This window comes from Dysidea avara, chromosome 2, assembly GCF_963678975.1.
Source record: "Dysidea avara chromosome 2, odDysAvar1.4, whole genome shotgun sequence".
Lineage (NCBI taxonomy): Eukaryota > Metazoa > Porifera > Demospongiae > Dictyoceratida > Dysideidae > Dysidea > Dysidea avara.
The window spans coordinates 51,011,711-51,035,283 of NC_089273.1; the positions used below are offsets into that span (position 1 = coordinate 51,011,711).

Consider the following 23,573-nt stretch of genomic DNA (forward strand, 5'->3'; position numbering starts at 1 on the left):
GTATGGTTCGGTTATTCAGCAGGTTAGCTACCAAGTCATGTACCAGCAAAGTAGACAAAATAAGTTTGTTGGTTCTATATGTACTTCAGCAAGTTAAAAAATTGATTACCCATCTATAGTCCTGCAGTATAAATTATACCATAGGCAGTGTTGGGCCAGTTACTTTGTAAAAGTAACTAGTTACATTGTAAAAGTAACTAGTTACATATTACATATTACTTACAACTGAATTATTTAGTTACAGTTACATATTACCCATAAAAAAAGTTACTATAATAATATTACATATTATCATACAGTACGATAGTAACTGTATAGTAGGGACCACAAAGGAGTAGGCGTGGCCCACGAAATAATATTACCCAAAAACCATCCTCGATTTTCTATTACGACGATGAGGCAGTATTGGTGAGGTAAAACTAAGCCCAAACAAGCTTTCAGATCGACCCGAAACGCTTTTAACAAGTTGCTACGGAATTTAAAAAAATTCTTATTCAACGGAATTTTCTACTGACTGACTGAGTAACTGACTGACTGACTGACTGACTGACTGATACCTTCAGACAAGCGTAACTCGATAACGGCTAAGGCTACGGGGTTGATTTTTTCACTGTTCGACGTCGCTTCTGCCCGACAGGTGCCTTTTGGCATACCGCAGTACGTGCAATGCATTCATCATGGACTTACCAGTGTCCTCCTTTGTGTTCCATTCATCTTTGCTGACAGGGAAAGGTGTCGATTTGGTGCGAGCACGTGATGGCTTCCTTTCGAAACGGAAATCATCCGTATTTTCATCGTGGCTATTTCGATTGCAGAGGTGCTTTTCAAACAGTTCTTAATTCGTACTGCTGTGTAACGGGTTGAACATAGCTGACAACGAAGCGCAATGGATACTTCACTTTTGAGACTATAATTGATATAGCCGGGGCGCGCGGTGCCTTTTCAGATGCGGTAGCTGATGCGTGTAGACGCGTTTTGTCAGACAATGTTGCGTGTAGACGCGTTTTTTGTCAAACGTACACGCAAAACGCATTTAATTTGTCTCCGGTTTGTACCGTATGCCTATACCATACGCTTATGGTAGGGGAAAACGTACTGTACATGTATGGTACAAACCATACGCATACGGCGCAAAATAACTTTAAGTATTAGCTACATATAGATATATAGATTTTTCGGATCCGAACCTCCAGTTGATTGATGTTAACTCAGAAGAACTTTCTTTAACTTCTGTAATACAACGCATATTGAGTAGTGTGAAATTGAAATTCCTTTCTTTTGGTAGGGTTGGCAATGAAAAAATCGACCACTATAGTTTCCTTTCTCTGATTTTCCTTTCCTCAAATCCCCGTTGTAATTAATTGTGTTTGTAGTTTAGTTGTAGAGTAATTTGTATTGCAACTGTATTATAAAAGAAAGAAAAAAAACCACTATAGTTTCTCCTCCAACTCTGGGTGATCAATCCTACTCAAGCCTACATCAAAACCGCAGGGTAATAATACGATCATTCCCCTTGCTGTTTCTGTAGCGCGCATTTCAATTTTTCGAGATTTTTCAGCTTTTTAAATAAAATGGGTAGCAGCATCAACGATGCTGTTTAGAGCACCACAATGTTTCCATGAATGGTGCATTGCATGGTAGTCACTATGCTATCGATAACGGATTAGTATTCTTGGTGAAACAGATGCTGCGAGTTTCTAAATTATAGCGTTATCGAGGGCATCAGTTTTCGTTGGCAGGTAAACACCGTAAATCTCCACTTAATAGGTCCAAAAATGTGCCCGGGAGTTAGTAAACCAACCTTGGACTTCGTTAAGTGAGTTTCAGTTGGTTGATTTTTCATTGCAAACTCATCAAGGTCCTTTTTAGCAAACACTGAAGTACAGCGAATTACATTTTAGGCAAGTGTATTTTGTGGAGCACCTCATCCAATAATGCAAAACAGCAATGGACAACATTCTAGATGTTCCTGCCCATTTTTATGAAAATGAGCAGAAATCCTTCAAAATTTACGACACCGGTTATATCACAAACGGAAGGCAATTGGTCTGTAACAAAATATTTGGTCCGGGTGCATAAATGGTCCGGCCGGACCAGCTGTGACAACAAAAATGGTCCTACCCGAGCAAAACTGGTCCGGGTTATAAAATTACTGAATGTCGATGGTAAAGCTAAGCCATTCGTCACTATACTCACTAGCTACTTGTCATCACGGATTAGCTATAGCTCATAGTATAATATTATACGGAGAGACAAAAATAATTGTTATAGCTACGTATACGTACCATATAACTATTGCCGTACATAGTTTCAGCCACACCGGTCTCTTTGACAGAGGCGTAGGCAAAACCAGGGCCACTTGAGTCCCAGTACCTGGGCAACCATAATTGTACACTACAATAATTATAATAACATGAAGATCGAGATACTCTAATAGAACAGTCAACGTACAGCAGTTTGTTAAATGTTCAGTAATATATAACAGCTACAAATAAGCTGCTAAAACTAGCCACATGTTAAGTCACCCAAAATATTTTGATTGGATAAGAAAAAATTATAGATATGATTTATAATTCCTTTTTGCAGATCGATGTAGCTATAAGCTATGGCCTGACACTATTAATTTTGCGTAAACATGAAACCTGAAGATGTCATAGAAGATGTCTTTATTATGGAACCTTGAAACCTGAAGATGTCCTGTGTAAACATGAAACCTGAAGATGTCCTTAAACATGAAACCTGAAGATGTCTTTATTATTTCTAATTTATAGTGTCAGTCAATTTTTATATTCCGGCGTACATTTTCAGGAACTACGTCGTGAGCAAGGATTTAATATTTACGTTCAGTGTAGCATCAACCATATTAAATGCTTCAAATAGCTATAATTACACTGCAAATTCCCACGCCAGCATAATTGGCGGGTGCATGCACGGCACACTGGAGGCGGACCGTTTATGTTCAACCCGGACCATTTATGCACTGGCATAGGTGGTCCGGGGGGACCAGTTATGTAAGCACAAGTGGTCCGGCAGGATCATTTGTGACAGCATAAATAGTCGGGGAGACCAGTTATGTAAGCACAAGTGGTCCGGCCGGACTATTTGTGACAGCATAACTGGTCCGCCCGGACCTTATATGCCCGGACCATTTGTGCGTTGACAGGTCACTACCGAACGAACCATTTAAAACTAGACCATTGGTAGGCTCCATCCCCTGAGTTACAAGGTAATCCAAAAAGGGACGATTTTTCATTACCAACCCTACTTTTGGGGAAACATCATTGTCAGTCTTTCTTGAACGTCAGACAGGATGCTAAGGACGATTAGCTACTCCTGTGTCCGCTCAAACTTTTGCTAGCTCTAAGTCTCAAATGGTGTTTTCTACAAAATCTAATTTTGTACTGTCCAGGTAACTTGGTACGACGAATCGAACCAGCGTAATTGTAAAAATTTTCCTTCGTCACAAAGGCGTTTTTCAGCTTTTTTGCTCCGCGCAGGCCTTCTTTTGCTAGCTTTAGTGTAACGAATCGACGTCCTGTGGAAGTGATCGCGTAATTTCATGATAGATAATACATCAGTTAATCGAACCAGCACAGTTTGAAACTCAACTACAGCCTTGAAAACAAAAATTACAGTATCGGCAGTGGGAAGGTAATTTAGTAGATAGAGCATAGATTTATTTCGTGTAGAAAGAGTGGCGAAATTAGACCCATCCTCAGCAACTCACTTCGGCGAAACTTTTCAGCTGTTGTACCGTGGCGTTTAGTTCTACTAACGGTACCCTCGAAGGTTTGAACCTAAATTTCGTTGAATTGTTGTCTTGGTGTTTAGGTCTCAAATGGTGTTTTCTACAAAATCTAATTTTGTACTGTCCAGGTAACTTGGTACGACGAATCGAACCAGCGTAATTGTAAAAATTTTCCTTCGTCACAAAGGCGTTTTTCAGCTTTTTTGCTCCGCGCAGGCCTTCTTTTGCTAGCTTTAGTGTAACGAATCGACGTCCTGTGGAAGTGATCGCGTAATTTCATGATAGATAATACATCAGTTAATCGAACCAGCACAGTTTGAAACTCAACTACAGCCTTGAAAACAAAAATTACAGTATCGGCAGTGGGAAGGTAATTTAGTAGATAGAGCATAGATTTATTTCGTGTAGAAAGAGTGGCGAAATTAGACCCATCCTCAGCAACTCACTTCGGCGAAACTTTTCAGCTGTTGTACCGTGGCGTTTAGTTCTACTAACGGTACCCTCGAAGGTTTGAACCTAAATTTCGTTGAATTGTTGTCTTGGTGTTTTATTGAAACAGCCGGTGCGTGCTATTTGGAATGAGATGTCTAAAGGACCTATAAAACGAAAAGAGCTGGCTAGTTCAGTCTCACCAGAAGCTAATCGATCAAAGAAGCATAATCAGGAAGGTGATACATGTGTTAATTGTAAGACTATTATTAATGATGGGGAAGAATGTAGTATTCAGTGCCAGTGGTGCCAGTTATGGGTGCACAGTAAGTGCGCCAATCTGAAGGATGAAGAGTGTGCTATTCTACGTAAGCCCAGCATTAACCTTGTGTTTTTCTGCACTACTTGTGCGCCAAATTTAGATGAAGCACTAGAGTTCATTGAAGACAATAAGACTGATAAGTCAGTACACTCACTTGTATCAAAATACGATTCCTTATCACAGTCAGTTAAAGATCTCTCCTCTAAAATCGAAAGCCTCTTCTCCAGAAATAGTAATCTCCAGATGGAGATTGACTCTGTTTCAGAATCAACTACCACCCACACTCAACCAAATGAAAAGCCGACCTCTGCTGCAACCACATTGACTATTCTAGATGAACTGGCAGACAGAGAGCGAAGAAGCAAGAACCTGATAGTTTACAATTTTAGAGAGGCATCCGACTCCAAGTCTGACACACCAGAGATTAAGGATCTAATCAAGTCTGTCTTTGATCTTGATGTCAATCTAACTAAAGTAGCACGCCTTGGCCGCAGAAATGAGTCCAAACCAAGACCTTTACTAATATCTCTAGAGGATGTACTTGCTAGAGGCTCAATCTTGTTTCAATCCGGAAAGCTCCGCAATTTTGACCAACACAAGAATGTGTATATAGCACCAGACAGAACCAAAATGGAACGAGAGAAACATAGAAAACTAGTAGATGAATTAAAACATAGGAGATCTAGTGGGGAACAGAATCTGGTTATTCGCAATGGTGTTATTGTTTCCATAATTCGTCGTCATCAATCCTCTGTCCCTAGTAACCCCAGTACCTCTAATCAGCATTCCTGATAACCCTTCAGTTTGTAATATAAGTAAATCTACATTGTCTGATTTGTGCCAAATTCCCCAAAACAACCTCAACCCTAATCGGAATTCCAATTCTATTCATGCTCTCAAATTTATTTCTCTAAATAGTCAAAGTATTGTATCTAAACGGGCCTCCCTTGCTGCATTACTAGATGAATGTGACCCTGACATTGTGGCAGTATGTGAAACATGGCTAACACCAAACATTTCCAATAGCGAATTCTTCCCTGATGGGTATCATGTTTTCAGAAGAGATAGAGCTGATGGCTATGGTGGGGTGCTTTTAGCATGCCGGAACTCAATCAACTGTCAGGAATTAACATTTGACACTAACTCTGAAAGTGTAGTCTGTCGGGTCACTCTAAACTGTCACCAATCCGTAATAATATGTTCCTTCTACAGACCCCCAAACAAAGAGGTTCAAAATGTAAAAGACCTGTGTGATCTATTTACCAGTATTACAACAACTTACCCTAACATACCCATCTGGCTGGCTGGTGACCTAAATTTGTCCAATATTGACTGGGAGAATAGTTGTACACAAGGCTCTGCATATCCCCTTGCTCTATGTGATACAGTTTTTGATTTTTTACAAGAATATGGTTTCACTCAAGTAGTGAACTTTCCTACCAGAGCAAACAATACCTTGGATGTATTTATCACTAATAGACCATCGCTCATCCATTCATGTAGTTCCATAGCAGGTATCAGTGACCACGAAGCTGTCTGTATTGAATCCTCTATCTCACTTCCACAACAACAACAGTGTACTGAGAGAAAATTATATCTTTGGCACAAGGCAGATACATCTTCTATTAATGAAATTATAACCCAATTTACTAGTTCCTTTTTAAATAAGTTCTCACCTTCTACTCCAGTTGACACCTTGTGGGAAGAGTTTAAGATGATGTGTTTCGATTGTTTAGGTCTTGTTCCCACCAAACTTCGTTCTAATAGATCAAAGCAACCTTGGATAAATGCTTACATAAGGCGACTATCACGTAAGAAACAACGCCTCTATAACTTGGCCAAATTTTCTAACAGTAGGCAAAACTGGGAAGTCTATCGAACCTTTAAAAGACAAGTTCAAGGAGAATGCCGCAAAGCATATAACAACTACATTGGAGGGTTAATTGATGAGAAAGGTTCTGTTACAAAGAAACTGTGGTCTTATATAAAGAACCAAAGAAAGGATCATTGTGGTGTAGCACCTTTGAAAGTGGATGGAGTTGTCTACAATGACAGTCTAGATAAGGCTAAGATCCTTAATCATTATTTCACCTCAGTGTTTACACCAATCACAACAGATACACCCCCACTGATGAATGAGCCACCAACAGCAGATATTGATCCTATTCAGGTTGACATTAATGGCGTTGTTGAACTATTAAATTCTCTAGAGACTCACAAAGCTGCTGGACCTGACGAAATACCAGCACAATTTTTGAAGGAATTTAGTCAACTTCTTGCTCCCTCACTTACTGTTGTTTTCCAAGCATCGTTAAACCAGTGTTCTTTACCGTCTGATTGGAAAAGGGCATATGTTGTACCCATTTTTAAGAAGGGTAACCGTGCTATCCCTAATAACTACAGACCCATTTCCTTGACTTGCATTTGTTCAAAAACTCTAGAACACATAGTTTATTCACATGTATTTGCTCATTTATCTCACCATAACATTTTATGTGACCAACAACATGGCTTTCGTCGCTTAAGATCATGCGAGTCCCAACTGATATTAACTGTAAATGATTTTGCTGAAACCTTGAACAATGGAGAGCAGTCTGATGTAATATTTTTAGATTTTTCAAAAGCATTTGACAAAGTGTCCCATTACCATCTATTTCACAAGCTCCATCATTATGGCATTCGAGGAGATATACTAGATTGGATAAAGAACTTTATGGTAAACAGATCTCAATGTGTAGTAGTTGACGGTCAACAAAGTGACCTGACTGGGGTATCATCTGGTGTTCCTCAGGGGACAGTCCTTGCTCCCCTATTGTTCCTTTGTTTCATTAATGACCTGCCTAACCGAATTACATCTAAGATAAAACTTTATGCTGATGACGTGCTATTGTATACTACGATTCATTCCCAAGATGACTGTCACAGATTACAACAGGATCTTAACACTTTAGAACAATGGGCAGCTGACTGGAAAATGTCATTCAACTTACAAAAATGTGAATTTCTTAGAATCACTAACAAGAAGCACCCAATACTAGCTCAATACACACTGCAAAGTAAAACTATAAAAGAGGTAACACATGCTAAGTATCTAGGTGTAACTATCGACAAAAACTTATCCTGGTCAGAGCACATTAAACAAATTACTAAAAAGGCCAATAACACCAAATGCTTCTTGCAACGTAACTTGAGCAAGTGTCCTCTCCAAGTCAAAAGTAACTGCTACAAAGCCCTGATTAAACCTATCTTAGAATATGCAGCCACAGTCTGGTCACCCCACACGCGAAGAGACATTGATGCCATAGAAAATGTCCAAAGACGAGCAGCACGGTTTGCATTTAACAACTATTCTAGATATTCCAGCGTCACTGAAATGTTATCTAACCTTAATTGGCCCACCTTAGCCAGATGCAGGAATGAACAGAAGGCTACAATGTTATTTAAAATTATATCTCACCAAATCGATATTAATGCTGATGATTTCCTTTTTCCTAATCCTAACCTACATCACACCAGAGGCCATGATAAGAGATTTTTAACCCCAATGACTAGAATTGACTGTTATAAATTTTCTTTTTTCCCCTCTGCAATCAATATTTGGAATTCCTTACCCCAACACGTGATTGATTTAACAGAGATTGACCAATTCAAGCGCAGCCTAGCTGGACTAGTAACTGTTTAATAATTTATCAATGTGTATATATGGTCTTGTGTATAGTAAATATTGTATAATTATATAAGTTTGTTTTTCTTTTGTAATTAACAGTAGCAATTGTACCCTTTTTGTGCACCATACTCTTTTGAGGTCTGCACAACAATCAATAATAATAATAATAATAAAGGTGTCAACGGAGGTACGGATAGAGGTGTCATAAACAACCAGTTTCCAATCCCTGGTGGGTGTAGTATCTATGCATACATCGGACTGACATCAATGAATTTACCACCTCTTTGTACAGGTACAGACGTGGTGACTTAATAATTTCTTTTCAAGATGTTGAATGGTTACTTCAATCCGCTGAACACTCCAACTTTTTCACTCTTTCCCACAATACACAAACTATAGGTCATGTATATATATATAAATTACTTAAACCTCTGCCCACCATTCATGATGGGTCAACTATTTGGGTACTAGAGTAATTAAGGACTGTACAAGTGATATTGTAGGAAATCCTTTATTAAATGATTTGAATCAGCTATAGATAATTACTTTTATGACTAGATTTATGTTAATGTAATAATTATATTCGCAGTCAATTTTTGTTTATTGCATCTAATTTATGTATGTATATGTATGTAATTGAATGGGTGTACAGGCTTCTAAACCTCAACCCAAATCATATCATAATCATAATCATAATCTGCTAAACTTTCAGTAAGTTCATGTAAGGTAGACAGTTTAGCTTAGTTAGTTTTTTAAGTTTAACCACAAGGTAAAGTGGATACAGAAGGCTATAAGACCTATAGGGGTATCATCTACAAACACAACAGTACAAAAACAATAAACACTATAGCTCGAACATTGAGGTCTCATAATCAAAACTAAACGTGTCAGCTGATATAAGGGCGTGACCTAAGCACAAATACTGCTATTTCAGAGAATGCTGACACACGATGGAATGACCCAGCTTCAAGTATTTTTTTAAAAGGAGGCACATATGCATTTTAGTTCATAGTTTGTATTGACGCTAAAATGTCGGTTGAGTCTTCTCGCAGTGGAGATGTAAAAACGCTTATAGAAAAGTTTGATGGGACAAAGCAAACTGATCAGTCTAAACAAATTTGTCCGACTATTAAACAAAAACCTACTGAGAACATACCAAAGAAAAGATCAAGTGGACCACCACCAGCCATACCAAAGAAGCCTAGAAAGAAAGGTTTAGCATCTGCATCTAAATCAGTAGATATTCAGTGCAACTGCTGTGGTTTTATAAATGGTGGAGATGCCAAGATATGCTCAAAGTGCAGTAATTCCAGGACTGAACGACGGTCTAAAGTAAGCTGAACTTTAAGTACATGTAACTAAATGATGGTGCAAATATTTAAATGATGGAGTAAATACTTAAATAATTGTTAAATGTGCACACTGAGTACTGGTTAAAATAGATATTCTGAGAATCGGATATTTTAGCTAAAAGAAATTTAAGCAGCTCTTGGGTAGCTAATTTAATGAATTTGCTATTATTATTATTATCATTATTATTATGAAGACACACGGTAGTGTGTCGTGCGGCCAAAGAAGCTGGAGCGCCACACAGTGAGTATATTTACAGGAAGAAAAAACGTCATTTTCACACTTTGTATCTCGATGATCCCTTATCCGATTGGAACCAAATTTGCTAGTGTTTCCAGCCAGCCATGAGAGTCTACTTTCCAATTTGAAAGGAAATCGCTCCAGCTGTTTCCGAGATACGAGCTGCCAACGTTTCGGTTTTTTTCTTGGTTTTTTTCTTCTTCGTGTTTTCGCAAACTTGTAAAATTGCTATAAAACGCAAACGAGTTTTCCGATCGCCTTAAACTTTGGCACACAGCAAGGAAGTCAAAAGGCCAATTCTAGCATTAAATTTGGTGTAAATCCGATTGATGGTTCAGGAGTTATGACCGATTATTCACGTAAAACAAGATCGATTTGTTGTCATGCCTACAGGGTAAACCGCTTCATGGAATGAGTTGAAAATTGCTATGTAGATGGAGTAACGATCGTAAAAGTGCCTTTTGCTGGTTTGAAAGGAATCGAGATAAAGACCACGGAGATATGACACAAAACCCAACCTGTGTCACAATTACGCGCTCGATTTTTATGAATTAAAAAGTATTAGTTTTCACGCCTACTAGGCAAACCGCTTACAGCAATGAGCTGAAAATCGGTGTATAGCTGGAATAATTTTCATAGAAAGTCCTTACAGTAGTACTGAAGAATTGGATTACAAAGCACTGAGTTATGATTCGAAAGCCAACTCCGTGTAGCAAATGCTAGATCGAGTTACTCTAATAGAACAGTCACCCTAATAGAGCATTCGGCTAATTTATTTACTCCATTATAGAATTCTATTACATTACAAGTTATTCTGTAGGGAGTTCAGCTGCAAACTGTTAATCTTATAGACAGCTCAGCAAGAAGCAAGTCACCCTGTGGAGAGTTAAGCTACAAATATATCACTGTAGAGATTCAGAACATTACAAGTCACACTGAAGAGAGTTCAGCTATAAACAAGCCATGCACTCTGTAGAGAATTCAGCTACAATTAAGTCACTCTCTAGAGAATTCAGCTACACACAAGTCACTGTGGAGAGAGTTCAGTTACAAACAAATTACCCTGTAGAGAGATCAGCTACAAACACAACACTTTTCAGAGAGTTCAGCAACAAAAAAACAAATCAACTTGTAGAGGGATCAGCAAGAAACCAATCAACCTACAGAGAGATCAACTACAAACAAATCAGCTTGTAGAGAGATCAGTTACTCACAAATCAACCTGTAGAGAGATAAGCTAGAAACAAATAACCCTGTAGAGAGTTCAGCTACAAAAAATCACCCTGTAGAGAGATCAGCTACAAACAAATCACCTTATAGAGAGTTTAGCTATAAACAAATTACCCTGTAGAGAGATCGGCTACAAACAAATCAACCTGTAGAGAGATCAGCTACGCACAAATCGACTTGTAGAGAGATCAGCTACAAACAAATTGTCCTGTAGAGAGATCAGCTAGAAACTAGACACAATGTAAGGAGTTCAACTACAAACTAATCAACCTGCAGAGCGATCAGCTAGAAACAAATCACCCTGAAGAGAGGTCAGCTATAAATATCACCCTGTAGAGAGACCAGGTAGAAACAAATCACCCTGAAGAGAGGTCAGCTACAAAAAATCACATTGTAGAGAAATCAACTAAAACAAAACATTTTGCAGAGAGTTCAGCTACAAACAAATCAACCTTTAGAGCGATCAGCAATAAACAATTTATCTTGTAGAGAGATCAGCTAGAAACAATTCAACCTGCAGAGAGATCAGCTACAAACAAATCAGCTTGTAGAGAGATCAGTTACACACAAATCAACCTGTAGAGAGATAAGCTAGAAACAAATCACCCTGTAGAGAGTTCAGCTACAAAAAATCACCCTGTAGAGACATCAGCTAGAAACTAGACACAATGCAAGGAGTTCAGCTGCAAGCACATCACCCTTTAGTGAGTTCAGCTACAAACAAATCAACCTGCAGTGAGATCACTTACAAAAGTGCACCTTGTACAAAGTTCAGTTACAAACAAATTACCCTGTAGAGAGATCAGGTAGAAAAATTCACCTTGTAGAGAGTTCAGCAACAAAGAAACCACCATGTAGAGAGTTCAGCTGCAAACAAATCACCCTGTAGAAAATTCAGCTACAAACATATCACCCAGTAGAAAGATCAGCTAGAAGAAGTTACCTTGTAGAGAGTTCAGCTACAAACAAATCCCCCTGTAGAGGAATCAACTAGAAGAAGCCACCTTGTAGAGAGTTCAGCTACACACAATTCACAGATCTGCTAGAAGAAGTCACCTTGTAGAGTGTTCAGTTACAAAGAAACTGTCATGTAGACAGTTCAGCTGCAAACAAATCACTCTGTAGAGAGTTCAACTGCAAAGAAACCGCCATGTAGAGAGTTCAGCCTCAAACAAACCACACTGTAGAGAATTCATCTACAACAAATCACCCTGTAGAGAAAAAGTTACCTTGTAGAGAGTTCAGCTACAAAGAAACCATCATGTAGAGAGTTCAGATACAAAGAAACCACCATGTAGAGAGTTTAGCTGCAAACAAATCACCTGTAGAGAGTTCAGCTAGAAACAAATCACCCCGTAGAGAAATCAGCTGGAAGAAGTCACCTTGTAGAGAGTTCAGCTACAAAGAAACCATCATGTAGGGAGTTCAGCTACAAAAAATCACCCTGTAGAGAGTTCAGCTAGGCAAAGTCACCTTATAGATAGTTCAGCTACAAAGAAACCATCATGTAGAGATGTCGGCTACAAAGAAACCACAATGTAGAGAGTTTAGCTGCAAACAAATCACCTGTAGAGAGTTCAGTTAGAAACAAATCATCTTGTAGAGAGACCAGCTAGAAGAGGTCACCTTGTAGAGAGTTCAGCTACAAAGAAACCATCCTGTTTATAGTTCAGTTACATTTCAAGTCACCCAGTAGAGAGATTAGCTGTAAAAAAATATCCTGTGGGAAACAATGGGCATGTAATAAATATATGTATATAGTTTGTATAATTATTCATAAAATCAAAAATAATTGAAGTATTAAAAATCTTCTTTAAGTTCTTTTCTTCTTCCTGTGGTAAAGAAAAAAACACATGGGTTAAAAAAGCCCCAAAGCCAGCCATGGGCTGGCTTTGCAGTATACAAATACAAAAAGAAGTGATATCTAATCAAAAACAGCCAAGCTGTAAACAAAGGTGCGGCCCCCAAAAAGGCCATGGTGAAAAAAGATGTGAAATCCAAGGTGGCAGCCAAGAAATGGCTGTGATGGTAGGTTAATGGTTAAATTTTAATAATGACAATTCAGGTGAATTTTGTGCCACTTGGTCTTGGCACCAAATTCACCTGAATTTTGTTATTAAAATTTAACCATTAACCTACCGTCACAGCCATTTCTTGGCCGCCACCTTGGATTTCACATCTTTTTTCACCATAGCCTTTTTGGGGACACACCTTTTTTTTACAGCTTGGCTGTTTTTGATTAGATAGATACAATACAACAAAAAAACACATAATTACGTATAAATATACAAAATATTAACTGAGTTGTAGCGTTAATAATGGTGCAGTCCTCAAAACTTAAACAACGCCATATTGTTTTCATTCATCTGATGCACAAACCAGTGGCTTTCACAAAAGCAAATGTCAGGCCCAGGGTTATTATTATCAATATGTGACCGTATCTGCAAAAACTGGACATAATTTCCCCTGAGATCTACTATATAACCACAATGAACAAAATACAAATTACCATTAGCTATGGGGATAGGGAACAACAAAATAACAAAGAAAGAATAACTACAGAGAAAGGGAAAGTCATCATCACCACCTTGCAGAGTTCAATACCTTAAAACCATTCGAGCAGTATTGATTCGTCCATAACAAATAGAAAGTTGCTAAAGTAAAATTCTACTGGGTACTTTAGAATTACAGGTGGTGGTACTTTTCAAAAATGATACTATTATTCCAGGATAACCAGCACCAAAGGGACTGTATCAGCGAAAACCGTCTATTTCGCACAAGCATGCGTATTGTGATTTTTTTTAATTTTTTTCGATTCACTAAACAGCTAATACAAAAGAATTCAAAGACTAGCTAATTACGAACTACCACACTAATTACAATAAACTTAACTACTTACAAACTACACCTATTTAACTGCATTGAAATTTTTAAAAAAATTGTAAAATTACGCATGCTAGCTACAAGAAAAAATACGCAAGTTTTTATTGTGCCAGCACTCGAAGAAGGAAAACTCAAATCGATTAAAATTATATATACATCGTCTTATTCGCCTACTCATTGGGACTCATTACTCTTTGCATCATAGTGGGCGAAATGGAGCATGAAGCCAAATGATCATGGTGTTCGAGCATAGTCTTCTTGATGAAGTCTGCAAATCGTCAAGTCCACTTTGCAGTGCCATTGCACCTACCGGTAGGTTTACCGCGCCCATATAACGTGGAGCTAATTAATTGTTTTTCTGCTATCTTCAAAATGTCAGTTAACATGCACATGTGGCATATAAAGTTGATTTACATACTTAAGCAGACCTTGATGGCACTTCTTTGGCTGGGTTCCCTGTGATTTTGCAGTCAAACAACTAAACAATGTTGTCACAACACTCTGAACTGTTAGCTGTGAACATGCAGGAAACAATCTCCGTCTAGCTGTGAACATGCAGGAAACAATCTCCGTCATCATGTCTTGGAGATTAGGAATGTTTAATGGAAATGAAATGGAACATTACACCAAACTGTTAAAACTTGGCTGCAGGCCTCAGGGAATCATGCCTGCATAATTTTGAGCATAATGATGAGTTAAAAGAATTGGAAATTATTCTGGTATTTTAAAGTCATTTAAGAGTATAATTTGCATAATATACAATTTCGTGTAAGTTGAGATTGAGATATTTTAATAGAGCAGTCAACTACTCTAGTAGAACCATCAGTAGAATAATCTTCACTCTATTGCAGTAGTAACTAAGCATCTTGCCAGCTAAAAATAGCTTTCTTATCTGATAAAACAGCATGACTACTACTCCAAAATATTTCTAAACATTATAAATTGCAAAAATTGAATAACTATTATAAAGACTGGGAATAATTTTGAAAATAATGAATTTATTTTGAGAAGAATAAAAGCATAATGATAACTTTTTTGGAGAAATTCAGAATATGAAAAATTATAGCATAATTCTCTGAGGCCTACTCAGGTGGTCATAGCACACTTAACCAGCAGCACATGTAAAGCACATAAAACAAGCAGTGTGACTGTACATTGGTGTGTATGTCTGTATGACAACAGTATTTATACATGAAAAGCTATTCTCTGCCATTATAGATGATTCTAGTATTTAAAAGCAGTATTTTGTGGCATCCTTTATCATTGAGGGGTTGTAAGATGGGTCAATTTCATTGAATTTATGTGTTACATAAATATAACTGTGAAAATAAACTCATTTTGTGCTAAACTATTACACACAGACAGTTCAGATCAATGCACAAAGCTAGTATATATGTTTGTATCAACAAAACTAATTTCCATTAACTCATAGCTAAACGAAATACATTCAATTATGTAATCAGACATCAGAATGTAAACAACAGTAAAGGGATAACAATACTGTGCACTAATGATCAGTGGGACCAGTACATATCATACTGTAGAACATGTAAGCCTTAAACCACACAATCAAACTCCGTGCTTGGCGATATAGGTTTTAAATACATTTTGAAAACAATGTTTAGGTGGAGATGTTAAAGCAGGTAAGTTGGACTACACATAGACATAGTGTTGTGTAATGTTTTTGTAGATTGTTGACATTCCAGGATTGCAACACCAATTGTGAAACTGTAGATGATGCAGCATTTCACAAATAATACTGAGATTAGTGATTGACTTTAGTAATAGCATGTCGTGGCATGCCTCCCACTGCTAAATGCATTAAGTGCTTTTTACTAGTTGTAAATTTATGGCCACATTCTTATTAGTGTGATTGATGTGGTGTGCATACTACCCTTGTAAAGATGTGCCAGTTTGGACAGCAATATCACATCTGTCCTGGTGTGTTATTATGACCACTTCTGCATGAACAGTGCATGTGTGCCAGCCAGAGGGCTCTCCCTCATTTTGTATCCCCTATTCTCTATTGATAATTTGATATCTCATGTGACTCACAAGTTCTTGGACAGCTAGCTGTCCTATATAACAGCTAGCTGTCATAGCACCAGCAACCACCACCACACTGTTAATACAGAAGTGGTCACAAGACCCATAACACATTCACTAACACAGGTGTGATATTGTTGTCCGAACTGGCACATCTTTATAAGGGTAGTATGCACACCACATCAATCACACTAATAGTGATGTAACCATAAATGTGCAACTGATAAAAAGCACTAAGAATATTATTTAGAGTGGGAGGCATGTAATGACATGCCATTATCAAAGTCAACACTCACCTATAGTATTATTTGTGAAATGCTGCATCACCTACAGCAATTAAAGGTTTTTATTCATAAAAATCGATCGCGTAATTGTAGGTTTTGTGTCATCTCTTGATAGCCTTCATCTGGATTCCTTCTAACTACAAAAAGGCGCTCCTACGATAGTTACTCCATCCATAGATAATTAACGAGAGTTAATTATCTATGCTCCATCTACATAGCAATTTTTAGCTCATCCATTCAAGGGGTTTACCCTGTGGGCGTGACAGAGCTTCGACCTTATTATACGCAAATAATTGGTAATAATTACGTGAATAATCGGATAATAATCCGATTATTTTCTTCGCAAATAATCGGATTTTTACCACTCTTGGTACTGAGATCCGCTGTAATGAGCCCTTTAAGTGTGCCAAATTTCAGCTTGATTGGAGCACGCATTTGTGTTTCATGGCGGATTTTACAAAGTGTGTAAAATGAAGAAAAAACGAAGAAATTAAAACAAAAGTTTGATCTCTCGTACTGTATCTCGGAAATATCTGGAGTGATTTTATTCAAACTCAGTATGTAGATAGGGTCCGCAATGAATAAAATCAATTATCACGAAATTACTCCCCTACTATTTCAACCGGTAGGGAATGTCAAAGTATTTTTCTACGTACCAATAAAACTTATTTATCTTTCTCCATACGACGGGAATCGCGATTGTTTTGTGCTGGAAATTGTGAAAAATTGCGCGCTCTCTGGAAGAAGCATGGGTTCCTTCCCCACACTTGGCATATATAGTCCAGGTCCATGCATACCTGATTATAACCCACAGCAGAAATAAATCGATTTGGTACGGAGCTACTCTTTGCCGAAAATCGGCCGAAAATCACGTATTTTTGGATTCGGAGCAACCCAGCAATCAACAAAAGGAAAGCCCACAAACCTTCACTATACAGCAATATAGATTGGTTATCGCTTCATGCACAACGCAAGTTTCATATGGATCTGAGCTTTCCTTCCATCAAACTAAGCGGCATGAAATTTCTTCCTAGCGCGTCTGAGACTAAAATAGGAGGCGTGGCTGCAATAACTCCAAGTTTTAGTTTCTCCAGCAAGTTATTTAAGTTTCATTATTGTGTTGTGACCACCTAATGGTATAAGTTTCCAACTAGAAATGGATCACGTGATTATGGATTGATTTTTCGTGTGAATTATAGCTATACATGGTTAGCTATGTAGTGGTATAATTCAGGCAAATTTTTTTTATCAACATATGACTGTCACACCACTGACGAAGCTACTAGAGTTAGACATAGTAAAACTCCAAAAATGGCAGGGTCGTTTGCATGTAAGATCAAGATACTCCAATAGAACAGTCATACAAACAGTCGTGGTATTTAACGGATTTGAAGCAGACAGCTGACAAAGTGTTTCATACTATATATATATTTTTTACAGCCAACACAAATCATTTACATCAGTGGTATGCAAATTTTAGCTAGTTTGTATTAATTTCTTCTTAAAAGTAAGGGATGGTATGGCATTGTCCTTAATCTTATTTTTTTACAGCAGGCTGCAAGCAGTTACTCTGTGCTACATTATATATATATAATATTATGAGCCTTTAATAACAAACAAGTAATTTTAAGTTTTTCACCCATAGTGAAGGGTATTACTTATTTTTGGCTTTATCGTGAGAAACCACAACAAAGGCCTGTTCGATAACTGTTATATATCAACAGCCACAATGTAATGAATGCTCTATAATGTATATATAACATGCACTTTGCAGAGCTGTCTATGTGTGTGTATAGCCATTCCTGAATTTATGTGAGGTTTGTAAGTCACATTAAGGTAACTTAAGTCACATTTATGTAAGGTTTGTAAGTCACATGCACTTTAGAAATCACATTTAAGTCACATTAAGGTAATAGATCCATAGTGGGAAGACATAGGCCATTGAAACTGCATGTTATACAGAGTATCACAAGTCCTTAAACTTATCACTCTTAATAAAAAGGATATCTATAGTAAATGTCTACATCTCACACATGCAATATGTTACCAAATATATACCATATACAGTCTATATAGTTCAGCATACAATTGCATGCACATCCTACAAGCAAAACAGAAATTTAAAAGCTTGCAAAAATTAATTAAAGCATAATTATATAGTTATGCATTTGTACCATTAAAATTATAATTATATTGTATTGTATTTATTACTGTGCAGAGCCTCCACCAGGGAGTATGATTAAGGCACAGGAAAATTACAATTTTGCAGATATTTCAACCATTGTAATTTGACATCCCGTTTGTGTGATGAATTTTTGCTTAGCAGTATAGTAGAAGGACCTATACAAATTATGTACAAAACTTACAGTTACAGTTAGTATGAAGATATAGCTGATTAATCAAAAGTGTGCGTTGTGCCATTTAGTAGTGCAAGGTGGACAATTTATACCAATATTTCTATTTGAAATACCCCTGCAGCTATATAGAATCATTATTGTAGTGAATTGAAACTCTATAGCAGCATAATTATTCTTATTACCTACTCTTGCTATAAATATTGCCTCTGTGTATTGCCATGCACTCATAATGTGGTTTCATTTATGGTGTGCCCCCAACCAATAATCTGATACTGCTGAGGTTTATTTCCAATTGCACTTTTACTCTGATGTTTAATTCTTCCTGTTTATGGATTCCGCTTTCTTACTAAAGAGAGCAAAATATAATAGAGAGAGTGGAGACTATTTACATGACTGCTCTGCTAGAATATGTTGCTCTTACATACAAAGAACCCTGCTTTTTTGGTAGAATCTGAGTTTTACTATGCTCAACTCTATGCTTCACCAGTGCACGGTGTCTCAGTCAAATCTTGATAAATATTAGTGAAATTTTACCATATTGTTGTATGTACCCGACATAAAGCTAACCATGTATAGTTATAATGCACACGAAAAATCAATCCATAATCACGTGATCCATTTCTAGTTGGAAACTAATACTGTTAGGTGGTCACAACATAATATTGAAACCTAAATAAGTTGCTGGAGAAACTAAAACTTGGGTTATTGCAGCCACGCCTCCCATTTTAGTCTCAGACGCGCTAGGAAGAAATTTCATGCCGCTTAGTTTGATGGAAGGAAAGCTCAGATCCATATGAAACTTGCGTTGTGCATGAAGCGATAACCAATCTATATTGCTGTATAGTGAAGGTTTGTGGGCTTTACTTTTGTTGATTGCTGGGTTGCTCCGAATCCAAAAATACGTGATTTTCGGCCGATTTTCGGAAAAGAGTATAACTCCATACCAAATCCACAGTAGCAAATCGAGCTGTGGGTTATAATCAAGTATGCATGGACCTGGACTATATATGTCAAGTATGGGAAGGAACCCATGCTTCATCCGGAGAGCGCGCAATTTTTCACAATTTCCAGCACAAAACAATCGTGATTCCCGTCGTATGAAGAAAGATAAATAAGTTTTATTGGTACGTAGAAAAATACTTTGATATGCCCTACAGGTTGAAATAATAGGGAAGTAATTTCGTGATTATCGATTTTTTCATTGCGGACCCTAATGTAGACCCCCCTGGCCGTCACGTATGTAGCAAATTTGTTTCCAATATGATAAGGGATCACAGAGCTACAAAGGTGTGAAATCACATTTTCTCGAGGGCTCCCACACTTCGGAAAGAGCTACGAGATTTCCCGATTTCTACCGTCATTTCTTATTTCCACATAGATTTTATTGATTTCCGCCCACGTAAGCTTTAGTTTACTCAAAAAGTCTCCAATTTACAGAGAAACACGGACGTTAAAGGCTTGATTATTATTATTATATATATTTTTTTGTTTGAAGATATAAAGAAAATAAGATTAGAACATACAAATAACAGTTAAACAATTAAATCAAAAACTGAGTCTCTGATTGCACCAAGGCCACAGGAGCACTTTTGATGTAAAGACCTTGTGAAGATCGTGCTCCTCTAATGCATTGGATTGCTGAACGCAGTAAACAAAATGACAATCTAAATCTAATCCATCCTAGTACTGTGGCATAAGGGTCATTCCATTTGTCAGACAGTAAACTCGCCAATCGCTTGTAAAAAACACTGGCTTCATGGCCCATTCCCCCGGAAGCAGAGAACACTAGAGGGGTAAAAGAACTGTGTTCCACTTCACGGATTCGCAACTCATAAGCTCTCTTCTTTGTTATTTCGTGTTTCCTGTAACATGACTGAAGGGTAGTTCCACTGTTGGATGGTGCAAGTGGGTTAAAAACTCTGACGTCTGTATAACATTTTTCATAACGACCACCCCAAAATGGCTTGATTATTGATTTCTACTGTAGAAGTGTACGAGATTTCACAAAGTGTCGGACCTCTCGCATTTTCTTCAGTCTTCCTGTTACTATACTCACAGTGTGGCATGCCGACTTCTTGGGCCGCATGACACACTATTGTATATCACTGTTTGTAACTTATTAGATGACAAATCAGCAGATGCAAGGTGCCAAAGAAATGTTGCCAGTGTTTGGGGTATTGAGTGGAATCCTACACATGTTGGATCAATATCTGTTCAGAATTGCTCAGGCTCTGATGGATTATATGGTATATTTCCTACACCTGCTGGATCCCTATCTGTTCAGAATTGCCAAGGCTCTGATGGATTATATGGTATGTCATATGTTTGTTATTGGCATTAACACAACAAGTGGCACATAATAATGGTATATACCATATTATTGCCTCAAATTGTTTTTAATTCTTTTAAGTACTTATCACCCATGTTAACACTGATATGAGGCTAATCAGCTATTAATGGCTTCTATTGTCACACCGAAGGCTTCAGATGATATGATATTTTAAAATCTATCACACAGTATGGTAGTACTGACTGTAGTATCATTAGGAATCATGAAGTTTTTTACTTCCTCTATTTAACAGAATTTTTCTAACTGACTGCATGATGCTTTCAAGTAAATGTAACTTTATTATTATTATTATTTATTACAGGTAATTTATAAGGCTAAACAGCCTGTTACACCTGATCAACAGGTAAAAAAAGTACAAGTAGACTAATTACATACATTTATACATAGTGTTAGATGAATATTGGTCAATCAATTTCTTAAAATCATCAACTGATGCTGCACATGCTACTTCTTGGGGTAAATTATTCCATGGTTCTCAGTAATGGCTAGCTATGGATTTGTAATTTTTCACTGTTAGTTGCTGTTTAAGCCTGAAAGGTGCCTTTTGACATAACACAATACAAGCAGTGCATGCATCATGGATTTACTTTTGTCCTCCTTTGTGTCCTATCACCAGTCATAATAATTGTTATGTTACAAAACAAGTAAACAACCACATATAAAAAAATTGAGATTTTAAGTTTGATTAGGGATCATATGCATAAAAAGTAGGAAAAACAAGGGAGGTTGCCCACATCTGCAAATATCTAGTGGACATTTAATCCCTAATTCACATGACTAAATTAGGGTGTCCACTAGTGTATCTGCAGGTTTAGGTGACCTCTCTTGTTTCACTGCTTTACATGGGTGTGATCCCGAACACTAATAATTTTTCTTCTACTTGTAAATATGTACTTTAATACCATACCTGTTTCACTGCCTATATAAGTCCCAATAGCAGCAGTGAAATTTATCCCAAATTTTGCTAGTAACAATGAAAGGATGAAAATTGTAATTTTATTGGCTAGAGTATGTAGTACAGTTACTTTAGCAATGGTTGCTAAGGTATGGGTCTAAGGCCCTAAATGTTTATTACCTTGAAACAATCTCTATGGCAATGATTGCTAAAGTTACCACATGGGTGGTTTCCTAGAAATGGCTGTTATGAGCTATATTGATGATTCTCAATTTGAGCCTTAGCAATCAACCAAAGTAACTGTTGCTAGGCAACCAAAGTAGGAGTATGGTATTAACTTGAAATAGCATGGGTAGCAGTGAAATTTAGGGTAAATACCACTCTTGTTGCACTGAAAATAGAAATTTCACTCAGCTTCTCCTTGTGAAATTTTACCTGTTTTCAATATAACACTTGTGATATTTATCCCAAATTCACTCCTATGCTATTAGTAGTATGAACCTGACATTTATTGTGGCTACGATGTTACTAACTTGGCAACTGAATGAAAAAGGTATTTATATTTATATGAGACCGACCATAATTTGAGGCAATATGATAATGTGGAGTAAGTAATATGCGACCTGTTCTGCGAAAATGGGTCTTATAGCTAGAGGTGGGTGGTATCTCGGTTATATTCTGATGTAATGATTCCTGTATCATCAAAAATTCTTGGAAACGATATTACCGTGATATCATGATTACCACCATGTTCTCCAATAACATTCGTATTAGCTAACTAATGTAAACATAGTACGACTGTTTAGCTCCAAGGAAAGATCGAGATACTGTAATAGAGCAGTCAAGCAACTTTATAGAGTTTTCATGCGAATATGAAAGTAGCTACTGAAGGTACTTTATTATTTAGGATTTTTATTGAGGAAAGAATATTTCTACACATTGTGGCATTGTAGCTAATAAAATGTGCATGGGTGAATGAGCTTTTGTTGCTATAGTTAGCAGTCTTTTAGTCATGCATGGGAATCTGTAGAACACCTTAATTTATGTCATGTACTTGGGTGTTTAAGACATATGTGACCCAGTCTGAGAAAACTGGTCTTATCGCCCATGTCAGCGGATCCGATTTTTCACCCAGGATACACAGCTACAGGAATAAACTATCTAATTCCACATTTAAAATCAGCTAGACTTGAGTGGTCTGGTTTTGCTGGCTGCTTTTCCCAAGCCCAGTGGCGATCTGTACATGTAGTGTGGGGCCTTAATGGAGCTCTGGTCAGCCTGGGAATGACTGTATGTGCATGGCTGTACAGCTCTGTGGTGTTGAATAAGTACCTCTGCTGTGAATTTCCTTTCATTTTAGCCAGTTTTGATACCTCAATGGCTTAAAACTTGGCCTAATTCATCCTTTGGCCTTCCTTTTCAATTTTTGAACATCATCTTGCCCGCCTTCCAGGGCCCCTGTCTCCCATCCAATTTGCAGCTCGCCTGATACAGTGAACCTCGGATTAAAAACTATCTAAAATGGCGGGAAACTTAGTAGTTGGCTACTTGCACAGTGGATGCTCTGGAAGGTAAGGAATTGATGTAAAACATGTTAAACTTTGGTACACATAGCTTCAACCATTGGTGAGCTACAACACACTGAATACTTAAAACCGGAATTTCTCGATACTTTTAAATAGGCGATAAATCCGGTTTTGTCAGACTGGGTCACATATCCTCTCCATACTTATTGTAGGTCTAGCTAATGTCTATATCTCTGAGTATAATTC

General features: G+C 37.5%; 1 protein-coding gene across 1 annotated transcript in view; it reads left to right on the forward strand.

The window, feature by feature from the left end:
- Positions 1-8,870: 8,870 nt before the first annotated feature.
- LOC136246254 (protein mono-ADP-ribosyltransferase TIPARP-like) overlaps positions 8,871-23,573 on the forward strand; it is a 28,904-nt gene continuing 14,201 nt past the window's right edge. Inside the window, exons 1-2 of the mRNA XM_066037674.1 lie at positions 8,871-9,498; positions 20,680-20,868. Coding sequence (XP_065893746.1) covers positions 9,196-9,498; positions 20,680-20,868 — 492 coding nt within the window. The 5' untranslated portion in view covers positions 8,871-9,195. The remainder of the gene's footprint in view (positions 9,499-20,679; positions 20,869-23,573) is intronic.